General features: G+C 49.7%; 1 protein-coding gene across 1 annotated transcript in view; it reads left to right on the plus strand.

The window, feature by feature from the left end:
• Positions 1-4,872: 4,872 nt before the first annotated feature.
• Positions 4,873-19,498, plus strand: part of TOM1 (target of myb1 membrane trafficking protein) — a 40,225-nt gene continuing 25,599 nt past the window's right edge. Inside the window, exon 1 of the mRNA XM_081128306.1 lies at positions 4,873-5,159. Coding sequence (XP_080984432.1) covers positions 5,108-5,159 — 52 coding nt within the window. The 5' untranslated portion in view covers positions 4,873-5,107. The remainder of the gene's footprint in view (positions 5,160-19,498) is intronic.

Raw genomic sequence — 19,498 nt, forward strand, 5'->3', positions numbered from 1 at the left:
GCTGTCAATGCCACCGGTTGAACTGCATACATTGTGAGCTGACCCAGAATCTTTGGCCTGCAGAACGAAGAGCTGGTATCTTCCAATGGCAGCATTCGCTTAGCCAGCAAGTCCTCACAGGTTCTGCTTAATTGCTTGGTGGCTGTGGAAGATGAACTTTGCCCAGCGGGATTCTTGGGTTCATCTTATTGGCTCCCCTGGTGGGCAAATACTGTGTTCTGCATTCCACACATAAGTGAATTGCAAAAAAAGTAGTTAATTCTCTTATTTATGTGCGCGTGTGAACGTGTTTTAATTATGTGTATTTAACTCTTTAAAGTCTCTTAGATTTTAATTTATCCTGTAAATTTCTGTATATATAATTTAATAACAAAAGCCTCCACCAGCAAGAGCATGTGGAAGATACAGATGTTATTTCTTCCTCCCTTCCTTCCTCTGATCTCCTCTGAAAACTCCAAATCACCTGCATTTGAGGTATTGTGCCTCAAAAAGGAATCATTATGTCAGGATTCTAGTTCTTTATAATTCAATAATGTCAAGAAAGTTAAATAAAAAGGACTGTTTCCATTCCCAGCTGCCCTTATTTCCAAAGAACCATACTTTTGCTTCCTAGTTCCAAAGAAGACAGTTGAGCACTTCAGGGTTGTTCTTAAATGTGTGAGATTCCCTGCCAAACACCAGCTCTGAGGTAACTGCTTTCTGCCCCGGGCTAGACGGAGCTCTGCGGCATCAAAGTAGAGGTCTGAGGATGGTGCAGGCGGCCTGCATCCTGTTTAACGCCTTCCCTTCTCCCCGCCAGTGTGGCCGCTGGCTGTGTTTCTTAAGGTATCCTGGCTGCTGAATGCCTTTCTCAGCTCAGAGCAGTTTTGAGATTTAATTGGGGAAACAGAAGGAAACAGGAATGTTTGGGAACCAAAATCAAGAACAGAAATCCTGTTTTGATTTCGTGTGTTAGAACCGGTACCGTGCCTCATCTGTACCCAGGGAAGTTTCCTATTGACAGGGTATAAAGGAGGGGCCTTGAAGACGTGGCTTAGTACCGAAAGAAGGCAGTCCTACCATTGTCATTTGTATACATTAATGAAATCCTGATGAGGACCTGCTTTTTGTTTGTTTTCCTTTAAAATCCAATCCTATTGTATTTGTATTTAAAATTTGTACACATTTGTATAATAACCTGTACCTTGTGGAATTTGGTACTATTAGAGGAAAAACTTTGGATTCAGACCTTCTTGCAGTTTTTATATCATTGTTTTATTTTGTTTTTAAAATAAATCCTATAGCGGTTTGATCCAAATTCCATTGCCGTTGTATAAAGAAATAAAATTTTGTACTTATATTATTAAAAATCACATTTTTAATATTTATAGTCCAGTCTCAGCTATCATTTCCCTGCTGCCAACGACAGTTGCTCTGAAACTATAAAACCTGTTTTTCACACTATATCCTACCATAATTTTATTTTTTTTAAAAATCCATCTGTAGTAGAGGTCAAACTTCTGATCTTAGCCAATTTCCTATCGTACATCTTGCTCTGTTTCTGTTAAATTCTACAGTGTAGTCTCTCAGGTTCTCTTGCAAATTACAAACCGAGTGATTCTGATAAGTGTAACTCTGTTCATTGACAAATAAAATTGTATGTACATTACTGTGTACCCCTAACTCAAGAAAATGTGAGCCTTGTGTAAGGTTCACATCTGAATCATGTGTAAATATATTTCACGCTGTTTCAGTACTGCCCTGACTTAGTGATACTGGATCAGTCACTTAATCTTTATAGGTATCCAAAGTCCCATCTGTAAAATAGTGTTAATGTCACTTCTCTGTCTCTAAGCCAGCAGCCAACCAGGCTGACATGAATGTTTAGTAATATTGTCAACATTTAATATATGGAGATTTGACCTTTCAAGGTGTAAAAATGTCAGTGTCAACACAAGGTGTTAGTAGTCATAAAGAGTGAAATACTATGTTTGAAAGGCTTTTTATTGAGAGGCAGCAAGAAAGACACTGCCACATTGCTGAATGACTATTAAAGTAATTTGCATATTTTGTCTCACTTAATCATCCCAAAAGCCTTATATTACTATTCCCCTTTACAAATGAGGAGGCAGAAGCAGAAATGTACTTTTCCTAAGGTTATACAGTTAGTAAGTGGCAAAGCCAGAATAAGCATGCTGGTACAGCCAATCCCAAAGCCACTTTCAAAGTTAAATTGTGTATGTAATTCATCAGAATCCTTCTACACTATTATCTGCAGTATTGAGCAAATGTGATTGTAGGAAAACCTCTTGAGACCTTTTCATTGTTCAAGTGTCCTTTTGTCCTAGCTGGATTTTATGATACAGGCCTCACTTTTCTTGTCATACTATTGTCTTTAAACTTTGGAGGCAAAGTATCTTAATTTTTTTTTAATATATCTTTATTGATTTCAGAGAGAGGGAGAAGGGGAGAGAGAGAAACATCAGTGATGGGAGAGTCGACATTGATTGGCTGCCTCCTGCACTCCCCCAACTGAGGATCTAGCCCGCAACCTGGGCATGTGCCCTGACGAGGAATCAAACCGCGATCTCCTGGATCCTAGGTCAACGCTCAACCCCTGAGCCACGCCCAGGCGGGCAAAGTATCTTGATTTTTGTCTAGCAGTACTTAAAGTATATAGTAGATTGCAATACGTTCATGCAATATGTCAATCTTAAGGGACCTAAACATTTTCACCTTCAGAAAGGGATTTGATATTACTAGTGCTAAAACACTTAAAAAGAAAAAAACAGACTTTTTACTAATTGAGTTTGTTTTTGTTAGCAAACACATATAAAACATAGTTTTAATCAGTTTTGTACAGCACTTAATATTTGCCACATGTTCCTATCTATTGTGTTGACAAAATCCACACACTTCCATTTCTAATTGAAAAGCTATGTAGTCCAGCCAGTGTGGCTCAGTGGTTGAACATTGACCTATGAACCAGATCACAGTTCGATTCCTGGTCAAGGCACACGCCCCGGGTTTGGCTCAATCCCCAGTAGGGGGCGCACAGGAGACAGATCAATGCCTCTCATCAATGGTGTTTCTATCTCTCCCTCTCCCTTTCTCTGAAATCAATAAAAATATATATTTTTTAAAAGGCTATGTAGTATCCTGTTTACATGGAGTTAATATAATTCCATTCCCTGTTTGGGGGATATGTGGTTGTTTCTGCTTTACTATGAAGGATAAACCTTATGGCTGTTTTATTCTTGGCAGCAAAGCCAAGATCTTATGCCCATAATCACTTTAAACCAGAGTGATGCAGGAAGGCAAGAACTTCTGGTAAATCCCATACAAACGATTGGAAGAATCCAAAGGAAGTTCTTGCTAAATATACTCCATACAACCAAGCAATATTCTTTTTTTTTTCTTTTTTAATATATCTTTATTGATTTCAGAGAGAGGAAGGGAGAGGGAGAGATAGAAACATCAATGATGAGAGTCATTGATCGGCTGCCTCCTGCACGCCCCCTACTGGGGGTTGAGCCCGAAGCCCAGGCATGTGCCCTGACCCAGAATCGAACCCGGATCTCTTGGATCCTAGGTCGACGCTCAACCACTGAGCCATGCCAGCTGAGCCCAAGCAATATTCTTAAATGGAGAAAAATATGGATGGTACGTGACATGAGGTTCACCTAATGTACATCCTCCCCTTATATTCTAAAAACCATTATTGAAAGGTAGATTGATTTACATTTTCATGTTAGTTGTGTTGGTGAACAGTGGTGAGCAAAATAGACATAGTATCACAGCCCTCATGGAGCATCTAGACTAGTAGGGGCAGGGCATTTATTAAGTCTCAGTGCACTATTAAAACACTTCAAAGCACAGCAGTCATGACTTCTGTAAAGTTTTTATATTGTAAAGATGTCAGCCCTTAAAACAGGTTGACACACAGAAGTGATAAGTTCATATTAGGTTTTCTATCATCCTAAATTTGTGCAAAGTCAATTTACTAGCCTTTCAGATTTAAGAATCGCAACTTGATCAATAAATACTAAAGCCCCAAACTACCAAAGCACTGGTTATTGTATCTTTTGGAGTCTTTAGAAGAAGAAAAAATAACCCACGGATCAGGTATCTGATGTAGGTGACACATCTGAAACACGGCCCAGACAGGAAGGTTGAAAAAGATAGAATTACAAAGCTGGGAAAGGCCTTTGAAAGCCTTAATTCTTAACTGGGGGTCAACAGCTGTAGTTCAGGGACCCAGAAACTCCCCGAAGTTATACTGTATCTCTTGCCTTTTCTCTTCCGAAAGGCTCGTGGCTTCAAATTCTCAAAGGAGCCTGTGGCCTAAAAAAAGAAAAGGTGAGAGCCTTTGAACGAAGTCCAGCATCTAGAGAAAATGGGAAGCTGTTTGAAACACACAGTAATTTACTCAATGGCAGAGATGGGTCCCCGGCACCATGCGCGACACCTGCGTGCCCTCTGCCGCCTGAGCGCCAGCACGTCCCGAGCTGGATTCCTTGAACTGGCCCTGTCAGGGGAGCGCGAACTCGGGGCTCTTCTCTCCCCTCGGAGGTAAGCGCTGCAAGCAGGACTCGAACTCGCAGCTGGGAGCCCTCGACCTCAGGCAGAGGAGCCCATCAGGGCAGCGAGACAACAGGCCAAGAGGCCGTCTGCCCGCGGTGGGTATGCAGTCACAGGGAGGTGCCAAGGGCTGACATTTAAAAGGAGCTGTAGCCCGAGCCTGCTCGGTAACCTGACCCAAATCGCTTCTCTGGTCCCAGACCCGGTTTTCCAGGTGAGTGACGGGAGCGTCGGGCCACGCCCCTAAACCCTTAAATAGACCTTGAGGGCGTGGCTTAGAGAGCCCCACGCCCGCCGGCCCCCTACCGCCCTACGTCGTGCGTGACGTCCGTCGACGGCAAGTCAGCCTCAGTGAGGTCACTGCCCTCGCGCGCCGAGTGCCGACCCTCTCGTCAGGGGTGGGGCCTGTGGTCAAGTTCCAGACTCCCTCCGCTCCGCCCCGCCGGCGCCTGCTCGCGGACCATCCGGCGCGTCACGTGACGGGTCGGCGGCGCCGGCGGTTGCTGTCAGCTGATATCACGGGTTGGTGGCAGCGGCAGCCGTGGCGATGGACTTTCTCCTGGGGAACCCGTTCAGCTCTCCGGTGGGACAGCGCATCGGTGAGTCCCCGGAGTCTCGCCCAGCCCTGTCGCAGGGCTCCGCGCCCGGCTTTAGCCCACTCGGGGCGCCCGACGTCCCCAGCCGCTCACCCGAGGGAGGCAGGGAGGGGAACGAGGCTAGCGCGTTTCTCCCGGGTCTGGCCCCGCCCAGTCTCCCGCCCATCTTGATTGACAAAAACCGCGGCCCATTAGGGAAGCTCGGCTTGTGATGGATCCCTACGGCAGCCAATAGGTAAAGAGAGGGGGCGGGCCGGCTCACGGCTCAGCCAATGGGCGGCAGCTGGGGTCGCGAATCCGGGGAGAAAGTTTGGAGGGTTAAAGGGACTACGTGGTTCCGCAGTCGTTGGGTCCCTGGACGTTTTCGTGGTCTCCTCCCCGTCCCGGCTCGCGTCGCCTGGGCTCTTGCCCTCTCTTTCCTGGCTCGCCGTGTTCTCCAGACACAGATACCCGAGAAGGGCTAGAAGTCCATTCTCCCAGGACCGGAGACTAGGGCTTGGCGTCCGGGCGGCGACTTGTGGGGAGGGGGGTGGGGGCGGCTGGCAGCCCCGCCACCTCCGCCTGGGCCCCGGCCGAACGAGGCACTGGGAACCCGCTGGACGAGGCGGCCAACCTTGGAGACCGAGGTCTCGGGACGCACCCGCCTTGGCGGCCCTCGCCCCCGGGCATCAGCCCGAAGCGTAGGGTCGCCGACGCTCCGAGCTGGAAGTGACCTTCGAAACCACCTGATCGCGCCTCCCTCCTTCCTCAGGAGATGGACAGCCGAGCACTCCGGCCGAGGCGCGGGCTTCCTCAGAGCCAGGCCTCCTGACTCTCTTAACTCCCTGTTGACCAGAGACCTCCCGGTTCTGTGACGTTGCCGCTCTGTGCCTAGGTTTCCTCGCCTGTAGTTAGAGGGTGAAAATGGCCCCTATCTCCGTGGGGTTGTCGTGAAGACTGAACTCGTTAATAAATGCAAAATACTTAGAACAGGGCCTGGCACACTGCCAATGCGATATAAAAGAGAGGTAATATTTATTATGATGTTACTGAGGTGCCACCTGGTGAGGCTCGGGGCTGCCTAGGAATGTCTGGACAGTAGGTCTCTGGGACAGTGGGTGGGCCCGCAGGCCAGGGCCCAAACAGCTACCCCTTATCCAGAAGCAGCCTTGGCTGTGCCTCTTTGATGAGGAAACCGCAGGCAGTTCCTTGAAATCCTCTCCTTGTCTTCTTTATGGTTTTTAGCCTGAAGTCCAGACGGACGGGGACAATTCCGCCTTTTAGACAAGACATTCTTTCCATTCTTAGTGTCTTGGAAGCCAAACCTAACTTCAGTTTGTCGACCGGCTCTGTGTTGTAATCGCCGCTGTGACTGTTAGTGGCTCTTGGGCAGTTTTGTAATCAAATCTCTCCAAGAGGGCCGTGGCAGTTGAGGATCTGCACACCAGGGAGCTCCTGGACCAGAGAGGGGGACCTGCTCTCAGAACCATCACCTCCACCACCACCCCCTTTCACGCACAGCACACACACCCCAGTGAGTCATTGTTTTGGAGCTGAAAGGAGAAGGCAGCTCTCCTTTCATCTTTATTTCACCAGCTCCAGATACCACTGCTTTCATCACATGCCAAGTTTGAGACTTACACAAAAAAAACAGCTGTCCAAGTCAGCCACATATTCCTGAGGCTTTCTAGAAAAGCGGAAAAGCTCACCTGACTCTGGGCCTTACATGGTCAAAGAAAACAGCTTCTCTTCCTACCCTGAAAGGTTGCCTGCCTTGGGCAAGAAATACTCTGTCCAAAGAAAGCTACTAAATCATAATACCTTAGAGCACAATCCAGGTTTTGCTGCCGGGTCCTTATCCTGAGACTTAACCCAGGGTTCTTGTCTAAAGCCCTTGGAGGTCTTATGAAAACACCTCAGGCGGGGCCCCACCCCCAGAATTTCCTACTCTACAGGTCTGGGGTGGAGCCCTAGAATTGTTATTTGTAGCAAGTTCCCAGGGGATGCTGATGCCACTGGATTGGAAACCACATATTGAAAACCTCTCTTCAGCCCATTGCCTTCATTTTACACGGGAGTCTGAGGCCCAGACAGGGAAAGCTGGAAAGTGTGACTCGCCTAGGACCCCAGTGACGATAGGAAAGCTGAAATGAATTCCCCAGAGCCATCAAGATTTGAACCAAAGCAGAAGAGGCTGTAAAAGTAAAATTAAATGAATATCTGCCATTTGAGTTAATGCCCTCTGTATTCCTTATTTTTTCTTTTAGATAAAGAGGCAGGAATACCACCAATGGCTGTGGTTATTGATGACCTAGTTTTAGCTGCTTGTATTTCTGTAAACTGCAGAAGTAACAATCACTTCTCAAGCCTGCTGACTCCATCCCTATTGAGAGTAGAGCCCCATAGAATCAGCGGCGTCCATTAGCACAGTGGGTTCTAATGGTGTTCATTAGGGGTGCCATTCACAGAGTGCCGGTGCTGCTCCCTCAGCCTGCTCCTGTGTGCACCCTTCAAAGCCCCAGCGTCATCACCCCATCCCTGAAGTCTTCTCTGACCCCTTCAGGTCCAGCTATTGCTTCTGTGCTCTCTAGTCACCCCAGCTCCTCAGGCTCCCTCACTGCCTGCCTTTGGGCTGTGAGCTTCCGCTGCCGCCTTGGTGGAATAGTTATGCCAGCATCTACCTCTCAGGGTGATTGTGAGAATGAAGTGAGATACTCCCTGGAGAGTGCCTGGCACATTGCCAGTGTGTATGAAACAGTAGTTCTTGCTGTCACCATCATCATTTGTATTATTTCCATCATCACACTAATAGGGCACTGTCCCATTATGTTAGTAGTTGTGCGTGTGTCTCCCCAGCTAGACTCGACTTCTTGAGAGCAGGGCCTGCACTTATTTATCCGGACCCAGTGTGTTGCCTGGCCCCTAGTAGGCGGGAAGAAAGGAGAAAAGGAAGGTAACAGTTTGTGGGCAAATATCGCGTGCCAAGTGCCATGCTAGTCTCCTAGGTATGACTCTTCACAGCGACCCTATGAGATAATGGCTCTCTTTTCCCTTTTCACCAAGAGTAAGTCTGAGGGATGGTATCACTGCCCAAGATCTCACAGCTTCAGTGTCAGAGTCCAGACGCAGGTTTCTCCAGCGCAGAGCCCCACTCCTCTCTTGCACCCTCACCACACTGCCTCTGGCCGACTGATGCTTAGTCCCACTCGCCAAGAACCACAATTACTGTTCTGCCCACAGACTGACTTTTCTGGCTATGACGCACATGCGTCTGGTACATTTCCAGGCCACACACCCTTACCTGTGACTAGGAGATCATATCTTCCCAGGGACAGCAGACTGTGGCTGCAAGCATCCCAGAAAACTAGTACTGGGAAGTGTTGACACAGTTGTTTTCTTCCAAGGATTTACCTTTCAGGGTATTATCTGAGGACACATCTCACTGGCCATGTTTTATAGACAGACGTCAGAAGGCAACCCACCAATTCATTGTCCATTTCTGGCTGTCAGCTTACCCCTAGCTCTTTGAGCCAGAGACCCAACTGACTCATGAAAGAAAGCTGCAAACCAGCAGACTGTAAATATGGGCAGCCCTGGGGACCATCCCCCAGTAGTCATGGTGGGGGTAGCTGGATGTGACAGGAGAAGATGTCAGAGCCTAAGGCTGAGCCCTGGGGTGGAGGAGAGATGGGGAGAAGGCAGGGAGAGCTGCCCTTGGAGCCACAAAAGTCGAGCCACAGGAAGGAATCATGGACAAGAGACCACAGGTGTCCGCTGGGGAGAGAACACTTCGGGCCTTCTGGGGCGCCACTTTGGGAGTGATGAGCTGGAAACCAAACTGAACATCCAAGCAATGTTGCTGAGGGGCCACCAGGCTGGGAGGCAGGAACCTGGGGCCCAGCTCCAGCTCTGCTGCTGTCACACTCCCTCTGCATCACCATGCCCTTATCTGGAGCAGTACCAACCTTCTCCGTGTACTTCCCAGAGGACCGGTGAGGAACAACTGGGGACAGGCTAGGACAGGGAAGGATTGATGCTAGAGGCCAGAGAGAAACTGATGGCGATTTTGGAGGGATGATAGAACTGATTCCACAAGGCTCAGAGGGTAGAGTGTGATGTGACAGCGGAAGGAATTCAGTGCCAGCACAGATAAGTGTCCCTGACACCTTTCAGAGCTGGAAATGGCTTCCTTGTTTGGTAGTGAGCTCCCCACCACTGGAGGTGTGAAAGCAGAGGTCAGAGGGGAGGGAGGCTGTAAAGAGGATTCCTGCATTGGCTGGCGGGATGGACTAGACCAGTATCTGCCTGCCAACTTTTCTGTAAAGGGCCAGATAGTAAATACTTCTGGTTTTGTGGGCCATATGGCCCCTGTTGCAACTAGTCAACTCTGCCATTTTATCACAGAGGCAGAAGCAGCCACGTATGTCAGTGAATGAGCATGACTATGCTCCAGTCAAACCTTACTTATGGACACTGAAATTTTAATTTCATGTAATTTTCACGTCATGAAAAATTATTCTTTTTGGATTTTTTTGAACCATTTAAAGGTGTAAAAACCATTCTTAGCCTTGTGGGCCCTACAAAAAAACACTGGATTTGACACATGGGTTTATTGTTGTGACTTCTGGCCAGAGGCAGAATGATGGAGGGCAGTGTCTTCAAAGTGGGGTCCCAGAGTGCCCACATCAGGGATGATAGAGGGCACTCTAGTCCTGCTCCCCCTGAGTCAGAATCTCTACCACTTCCCACAGGTGCCCCACCTTAAAGCTCTGGTTCCTTGATCTCTAAGTGCTAGAGCCAGGTTAAAGCCCAAGTCTCTCTTGAGAATCATGGGGAATGGTGTCGGGAAAGGGCTTTGTGTCTGCTGGCCACATACTACACAGAGTAAGGTGTCCCGGATGAGCTCTTGAGTCGGACCAGGTGACCTGAGTCCTGTTTCATCCTGCACTGGCTTTGCTCCCTGGGGCAAGTTACTTCCGAACCTCTCTGTGCTTCAGTTCCTGTCTGCGGACTAAGGGTAATAATAGCACCTGTCCGTAGGGGTTGTCGTGTTGTCACGCTGTGAAGCATTTGGCACGATGCCTGCCAGACAGTAAGTGTCCGTAATTGTTAGCCATTGTGATTTTTCACTGGTGGATCGTCATTGCTGGGGCACGGTCAGAGTTAGTGGCAGAGCCTGAGTGCCAACCCAGGGCCCTGAGTCTCGTGCAGCCTCTGTGTTGGTCTTGGCGTCACTGGGAATGAGCAGTCACCGGCTGGGTGGCAGCCACATTCACAGGTCAGGTTTCAGGGTGTGGGGGAGAACCGATTCTCACTTGGGAATTAGAGCCTTTGACTGCCCCTGTGGATGGAGCCAATGAATAGGTTTTGTTCCCTCACTGAGCCCAAAGAAATAAGAGTAAAGTTCCGGATTTCCGCTCTTTTGGTTTTAGAAAAAATACAAAAAGCCTCAGTGTCTTCTAATTAGCTTGGGGCCATCACCCATGAGAAGCAGGGGGATTCAGGACCAGTTAACTCTTTACCTCCTTTCCCAGGGGGTGTCGATCTAAGCTAGCGGTCTCCAGGCTTCTGTCCTTCAGGCACCACCTTATGGCTTGTATCTGCCTTGTGCCACCTTTGGTTTTATTTTCATAGTGTTTTCCTTTTGTTGGCTCTCCTTTTTAAATTTGGCCTCATCCTGTGTAATTATTTCCATGAAATCATTACTTTGATGAGCTAGTTCATGTTTTTTTTCCTACTCTACATTCAATTAAATATGTAACTTTAAAAATGTCATTAAATTTCCCCATGAGCCCATCTAACACGGTCCTGGGGAGCACATTTTGGATGCGAGCAGTCCGATAGGGTCAGAACTTGGACTTCTACATCAGAAAATCTGGGTTCAAATGCCAGGTCCACCCCCTCCCAGCTGTGTCCCCCAGGCAAGTGACAAAACCTCCAGGGGACTTATGCCTTGATGGACCTGGGAAACATGGCAGTTGATGGAGCATTGAAAAGTGCCATGGAGAGCCAAGCTGCTATGCAGGCCCCGATGGCAGATGCTGGGCATTGCTCCTGGTGGGGAAGGTAGAGCAGGGAAGGAAGGAACCTGGAGAAGGAGGGGACAGAGGAGCCAGCCAGACCACATGAGGCTGAGACCCTGAGACTGGGAGAATTGAAGGTTGGACAGAGTTGTCCCCTGTTGGATTGGAACTTGTTTGCACTGATTAGTATAAACCCCTGGGTGGTTCACTTTATGTGTCCACTTGGCTGCGCCCATGGGACCCAGATATTTGGTCAAACTTTATTTCTAGATGTTTCTGTGAAGGTATTATAGATGAGATTAATACTGAGTAAAGCAAATTACCCTCTATAGTGTGGGTAGGCTTCAGCTAGTCAGTTGAAAGCCTTAATAGAAGAAAGACTGGCCTCCTCCAAAGAGGGAATTCTGTCAGCAGACAACCTTTGGACCTGAGCTGCATCTGTCCCCTGGGTCTCCAGCCTGCTGCCTACCTGTAGATTTTGAACACGCCAAACCTCTATGATCACATGAGCCAATCCCTAAAATAAATCGAGAGAGAGAGAGATCAGTAATATCTCTCACACTCACAGGTTGGGGGAGGAAAAAAGAATGTCATATAAAAAATTTTTTTAAAAGAATGTCATATACACCTTGACCGGCCACTTCAAGCCTCTACTTTCATGGCCTTTCTCCCTCTTACCTGGGTAGGTTTTTAAAACCCTCCTTCACCTGCGCTGGCTGGTTTGGCTCAGTTGGTTGGCATCATCCAGTGTCCCGAAGGGTTGCGTGTTCCATTCCAGGTCAGAGCGCATGACCGGGTTGCAGGCTGGATCGCCAGTGGGGGTGTGCAGGGGGCAGCTAACAGATGTTGCGCTCTCGAGTCGTCGTTTCTTTCTCGTTTTCCCTTCCTATCTCTCCAAAAATCCATTTTTTTAAAAATCTTTTTTAAAAAACCCTCCTTTACCTAACTGAAATATTCTTCAGTTGGGTGCTATAGCTGTTATATCAGCTTTAACATTGTGGGCTGCCTTCTGTAGAGTATTTTAGGGTTCCTCTTGTGGTCTGTGGTTACAGAATGGCAGGGGAGAGGCAGCCAGGGTTTTGAAGAAAGACTGCTCAGCAACTTAGGAAACTGGTGCAGCTCTCCAGGCTAGGTCTGGAACGGACTGTTCATTTGAAGAGTTAACTTCAAGACAGTTTGCTGGCCGGGTGCTAGGAGGATTTATAGTCGATAATGTTTGTTTGGGTGCTTCCTTGTGCTAGATAGTATACCAAGCACTTAAAGTGCATTCTTTCATTCACTCTCACACAACCCTGCAGGTGAGTGCTTTAGGTAGTCCCATTCCGCATGGGAGGAAGTGAGGCCCAGAGAATTAACTCTCGGTCACACTCCTGGTGAGTGCTCAGGTAAGGACTTGAACTAAGATTTGTCTGTGGCCAGACCCCACACTCCTAACTTTTCTACCTCATTGCTTCCCTGTAGAATTGAAGGGGACCTGCTGGATTTCCTTTGAGTGAAAATGTCTGGGTCCATCTAAAATGGATCTGTTCATGATGATTCTTTCTGTATTTCTCCCCCACCCCCCACCTTTTGCACATTTTTTTCATCCCGGTGCTTGTCCTCCAGGAGCAAGAAGCACAGGTGAAGGCGCCAGCTGCCTCTGTTGTCAGCAGAGCAAAATCTTCCCTAGGAGCTGCCCAAGAGAACTCCACTTATGTCTCAGGGGCCAGAACTGGGTCACAGGGCCACTTCTAGCTGTAGGAGAGACTAGAAAAGCTAAATACTATGGGCCAGTGGAAAGTATTCACAACAGACTCTTGGAGTCAGCTCCGTGCAGTGGAGTTAATAAATATCTAATGTAGTTCCAGGTGCCTTAGTACAAATACCATTCCAGCAGGAGAAGGTAAGCAAGTTCCCACACTGCACTTCCAGATGGATGGGGCCAGCTGGCCTACGTCCCCACGAGATGGTCAGAATGATGAAGGTTCTAGAGAACACGTCCAGGGTAGAGTTTTCACGGGAACCAAGGATATTAGCATGGGAGACAGATAAGGAGGGGCATGGTACTTTCTGAAAATATTCACAGGATGGCCAGTTTGAAGAAAGATTGGGGTTTCTACACATCCACTACTAAGGAATCAATGGGGGCCAAAGGATGGGGCCATTTCATTTAAATTAAAGTATTATAAACGTTTCTTGTCCTGATGAATATGACCTCATCCTTCAATCAGTCATTCAGCAAACATTTACTGCAGGTTTGTCACACACTCAGTCCGGTCTAGTGGAGAGAATTTGGCGATTCATGAGCTACAATTTCTACCCTTGAGCTCACAGCCTAATGGGAGAGACAAAGAAATCAGTACTGTAGAGTTTTGTTTTTGTTTTTTTAAATATATCTTTATTAAGATTTCAGAGAGAGGAAGGGAGAGGGAGAGAGAGAGAGAGAGAAACATCAATGATGAGAGTCATTGATCGGCTGCTTCCTGCACGCCCCCCACTGGAGATCAAGCCTGCAACCTGGGCATGTGCCCTGACCAGGAATTAAACCACCATCTCCTGGATTATAGGTCGATGCTCAACCGCTGAGCCATGCCAGCTGAGCTGTAGAGTTATTTTAACAGCTCCACTAAACAGAGCTTATAGTTGTGGTCTGTGCTAAATGCTGCTGGCCCAATGAGTGAAGGCTCAGGCCCTCTGGGGGGTCTGGGCAGGCTCCACAGGGAGACCTGACCTTGGGCTGGGCTTAGGAGCTTGAGTTGAGGTGGGGAGGTGGGGAGGAACACATTCCTGGAAGGAGCACGGAAGCCTGAAAGAGTAGGGTGGATGGGCAGAAGGCCAGGGCTGGTGAGAAGAGGAAGTGGGCAGAAGGGCTGGGCCAGGTCTCCACCCAACATCTCACTGATGAAGCACCTGTGAAGCCCAGGGCAGCTCTGGTTCCATGGGAAGCCAGGGCAGCAGAGCTCAGTGCACCGCGAGGACTGTCAGGGGACCCAGCAGCCACAGGCCAAGCCCGCCACCATGCACTTTGCTTACCTAGCAAGAAGTCTGAAGGCCGGTGGTTTCAGGGTTAGTGTGACAGCTCTGTGATGTCTTTAAACACCCAGCTCCTTCTCTGTCCTTAGCAGGTTGTTTTTTGGTTCTGAGCTTGTCACCTGCCAGGCTCAAGTTCCAGGCACCATGCCCTCATCTAGCCACGTGAAAGAAAGCATAGAGAAGGGGAGAAAAGGCTTTCCCCACCCTGGGCTGTGTCCGTGTCCCAGAAGGGACCTCCCGCACTGCTGCCCAGCAGATGTCCCCTGACTCCCTAGGGACCATAAACGGGTCACTTGCCCACTTCTGGACCAGGCACTGTAAAGGGAATGGGATCACTGCTCCAGCCATGTGAGAAGGAAGGGACTGCTGTTGGGTGTGCCCGGAAGGCAGCTGCCCCTGTGGGGCGTGGTGTGGTTCCGTGCCTGAGTCCCTCTTTCCTGCATGAGGTGGTTCTGTCCCAAACCATAGGCATATTTCCCTCTGCCTCGGCAGCCACTCACTTCTCCCCTGGCTGCCTCGCTCCCTCCTGGGACCTGCAGCCAAGCTCAGGTCACTTCTCCCCAGGCCCTGAGACTGCCCCTCTAGCCCTTCTCCCCTCCCCTCCCCTCCCCTCCCCCTTCCCCTCCTGTCATGATGATTCATCATTGAGTCATTCACTCCGGCAGTGCCTCTCCTCTGAGGAGCACCTCTCCTCCACCGTCCCAGCCTGGCGACTCTGCTTTGTGCTCAGCTCTGAGGACAGCACTGCCTCACCACACCTTCCCGGCTCCCCCTGCAGGTGTCCACTCCTCCTCGCAGCTGTACGGGACCCTGAACTGACTTCCATCATCTCGCTTATCCATTTTGCACTGAAAATGTTTGTCCAGCTGTTACCCTGACCACTAGGACCTCCTCAAGGGCAGAGACTGTTCATCTTTGTTTCTCCATCACCTAGCACAGAACTGGACAAACAATAGCAGCTCAGAGAGTATCGTGGGAGGGCAGAGGGGTGAACAGATGGGCGGGAAGAAGGCATGCAGAAGGCAGACGCCAGAGTGGATGGGCTAAGGGGACACTAGGGATGGAGGCAGATGGTAGGTGGGGAGGTAAACAGAGAGGTATTACTTACAGCAAATGCCAAACGTCATATCGCTTCATTCATAAATATTTCAGTGTGTCTCTAAAAGTTATGGAATAGGATTATTTTAAAACAAACAAGCCATAACTACAATACCATTATACACTTTTTAAAATCGTACTGTTTTTTTTAATACCTGAAAACAGTAACAACTAGATGGAAGTCTTCACGAAGAGTCACTCTGTGGTTCCTTTGAGTGATATGAGTAAGGTGACTTCTACAGTGGAAAGATGGCATTCAATAAATGTGGTCTAAAGAGGAAATGACTGCAGGTGCTCGCCGGGACCAGTCATAGGAGGCTCTCAGAAGAGGGCCTGTGGGAGCCACCTAGAGCTGATTCAGCATGTAACTGTTTTCTTTACCATGGTCAACTAACTCCTATTCTGTCCCCAGCCCCTGCATCAGTGAACTGGTGGGACTAGGTCTGCTTTCAGCATTGGCGTTTAAGGCATTCCCTTACTGTTTGCAAACCATATTTCACTGAATCTAAGACACCATGGAGTGTAAAAAGAAAAAGCTGCCAATTTTGAGCTCTGATAGGTCATTATTTATAAGAAATATCCCGATATCAAGGGGTTCAGGAGAGGAAAAGGGGAGCTTAGGATCAGTGAAACAGTCAGTGCTCTGCAGGGTGGGGTGGGGAGGGCACTCAGCATTGACCTGGAGCAGTGAGGCCACCTGGAGGCTCAGTGAACCCTTCCACAAACATTGAATGAACCTCTACTCTCTGTCCCACCAGAGAGTAGGGCCGGTGAGATAGAGATGTCCCCAGGAGCTCAGAGCCCACCCGAGGCAGAAGAGACATCCTCAAGGGGCAGAACAGAGTGAGAGTGCACGAGTTTGGGGCCACACAGGCCTGGCTTTGCCTCTCATTGCCTCCCGGGACTGGGCATCAGCTGCCCCATATATGGTGGGCGGGGACTATGGGGAGATGGCACAAGAGGAGGTCTGCCAAGCATCCTGCACAGGCTGAAATTCAGTGAATGCTGGTTGTCTTGTCTGTGTCATTCATAATGTTACCATCACAGTGCAGGGTGACAGGTGACATAGTCTCCCCAGTTGGCAGCAACGCTGAGGAGCTAACACTGGGGTAAAGCCTTAGAAGAGCAGGGGTCAGCCAACACATTTCCTCCTCTTTGTGGCACATCTGCATCTCACACCCCTGTGCTGTCTCGGCACCTGGTCTGTTCTGTTGCAGCATTTTTGCCTTTTGCAAAGTCAGTGGTGGCCTCCTGCTGGACTGTAAACCTCCTGAGGGCAGCACCTGGTCTGTTTTGCTTACCATGTCCCCCCAGGGCCTAACGACAAGTTTTGAGTGTGTTTGAGAGGCACATAAGTAAAGGCAAGTCACTGGTGTCCCTGTGCCCTCAGTTTATGCATCCTCCGTGTAAGGGCTGTGGTGAGGGTGACGGACGTTGTATGAAGTGCCTGGTGCACACTGAGTGCCCAGTGAGTGTGCTGCTGGTGGGTGTCATCCTTATTGTTGTCAGGTTATCTGTGAACCGATGCCTGACTGAGTGGAAGAAAGACATTCCAGGCAGAGGCGTGAAAGAACATGACCTGCGGAGTGGGAAGAACACAGCTAATTGTGGCCGAGGTCAGCCCCAATGTCCCTCTCAGCCCCTGAAGGGTTCAGGTTTTGACCCTCAGGCTGTGAGGGGGAGGGAGGCCCTGAACAAATTTTAAGTCAGAAAAAAGTACTGCTTGGATTTATGTTTGAAGAGTGTAGAGGTGATGGCCCAGGTCTGGGGGAGGTGACAGGCCCTGACCCAGAGCTATCCCAGTGACGATGGTGTGGGGGGCAACTCTGACATACGTTAAGCAGCTGGAACCCACAGAAGTTGGGCACCGTTTGAACACCAGGTGGGAGAAGGTTCTAGGCTGCTCCCCACCGGCTGACCTGGGGAGTAGGAAGTCAGTATGACTTGTATCCTTGCCACTGACCGCGGTCCACTGGGCACCCGCAGAAATGACCTCCTCCAGAGCAGCAGAAAGAGCAGGGCTCTCCCCAGGATGAGCAGGCTGGGACCAGGGTCCTGAGGCTGGCAAGCCTTTGGTGGCTACTCTTTCCTGCTCTCAGCCCAAGTCATGGTTATGGTACTTAGCAGTTGCTGGTCACCACTCTTTCCCTGACATTGGCTGAAAAGTCTCAATGTCCGTGAAGCCTGCAGTCTTATCTTGGTTTGACAAATGAGAAAATGGACACTTAGAGGGCTTGGGTCCTTGCCCATGGTTTCCGAGTGAAGGGGCAGGGCCAGACTTGTCGCTCTCCAAAACCTGTGCCACTGCCTCACCTGACTGTGCTTGCCACCGCGCCAGGCAGGCTCTCTGGGGCCCTCTGGGGGAGGTGGTGTCTGCACCAGGCCCAACCTGAAGAGGACAGGCTGCTGAGCAGACAAACAGGCGCCACGTGATTTAAACCTGCAGGCCATCCAGCCCTAGACAACAGTGTGGCCTGTGGCAGGTGGAGATTTGCAGGGCCTGGCTTCCTCAGGATCCAAGACAGGAGCAGAATTGCTCCTGGGGCCTCTGAAGGTTGCTGCCAACAGCTCAGAGGTCGGGAAGTCAGCGTTCTCTTGGAAGTGGTGGCCATTGTCAGTGTTCTTATAAGAACCCTTCTTAAGATAGCAAGCGAGTTACTTTTGTGGTTAAGCAGAGAAACAAAACAGACATTCCCGGATTCCTGTAGGTTTACATTTCTGCCCTTAAGGGACACACCTACCCCATGGGATTTTTATGAAGGAAGTCTCCCCAATCCTGCAGTCCACTCCCAGACCTGAAGGAAGGAAGGAAGTTGGCAAGTGACGGATGGGCCGGGCCCATGCGATCTAGGCACACCTTTCGTCTCTGGGATTGTTCAGATGAGCCTGTCTCTCTCCTCTTCCTCTCCCCCTTCCTGTTTAGCCTCACTGAAACTCCCCTTTTTCTCCCTCACCCCCCCAAAACCACTCCATCCTCTGAATGGCTCCACCCACTGCTTGCACTAAGAACTAAAGAATCCGCCAGCTGTGCTGAGACTCGTGCTTCAGGTCCCTCTGCACCCACCTTGATTACTTGGGATGACATTCCTGACTACAGATGTCCCAGCTGCCCCCTCAACAGCCTACGTGCCTTTCCAAAATGACCATAATCCCTTCTAAGCCCGTGCTCTCTCCCCCGGAAGAGAGGTGTCTATCATGTTCAGGGGTCACTGGGGGGTTGTAAGGGGATGGGATAGAGGAACTACTATGAGGCTTGCTGATGGCGCCAGGGGTCGGGGGGGGGGGGGGGGGAGCAAATGGCCTGCACAATCCTGAGAGCCCTCTGAGAAAGCAGAGCTCCCTGACTCCTGACGAGGGATGGGGCCCATGGCATCAGTGGCTACTCCTCCCTTACCACTGTCACAGCTCCGCACCCCCGTTTCCTCGTTAGTCAGAATAAGGCAATAATGTGCTCCTTCTGTGTCTGTGAGGACTTTATGGGAATGGCTGACAGTACTGGGTATGGGCCGCACATGACTTGGGAAGTTAGAATGTTGCTATTGTGGAAGGGCCTGGAGGCCTGGCTGAGGGCTAGGGGGCCTTTGAAGGATTTGGGGCACAGAAGGGCACAATCACTTTCAAGCTTCAGAAAGTTTAGTCTGGGCAGGAGGGAGAATGGATGGGAGGAGCTGAGGCAATGGTCGGAGAGGCAGAAGATGGTGGCCGGCTGGGGCAGGGGGAGAAAGGAATGGGCAGAAGGGAATGGGGAGGCTGGAGAGAGTCAGGAGCTGGATGTACTGTTAGAGGTAGTCCTGGAGTCAGGGATGACTAGTCCTTCTGGCCCATGTGACCAGGGGTCACTGAGACATGGCTTCTGAAGAGGGACAGGTTCTGCATGGTGATTAGCCTCTGCCCCCTAAACCCTCCAGAGTGGCATCCCCCTCTGCTCAGAGAGTGCTTGTCCAGCTCTCTTTGGTTCTTCCCATGTAGCTAAGGAAGTGTGAGTTTCCAAGGGTGGAGAGTGTGACACAAAGAAGCCACACTTAGAACATAATTGTAGGGTGAATGAGTCCATCTTTCAACTTTTTAAAGGGAGCCCTTTCTTATCCCCTTTCCCAGCCATAATCCAGGAGATAAAGCAACCCGCCCTGCCACTGGGTCCCTACCTGGTTGCCTCAGCTGCCTGGCATGTGTCCTGGGCCATCCTGGCATCCATTCAGCCACAGGACCCAAGGTCAAACCCATGGTGGA

The sequence above is a fragment of the Miniopterus schreibersii genome, assembly GCF_964146895.1.
Source record: "Miniopterus schreibersii genome assembly, chromosome: 2".
Taxonomy (NCBI): domain Eukaryota; kingdom Metazoa; phylum Chordata; class Mammalia; order Chiroptera; family Miniopteridae; genus Miniopterus; species Miniopterus schreibersii.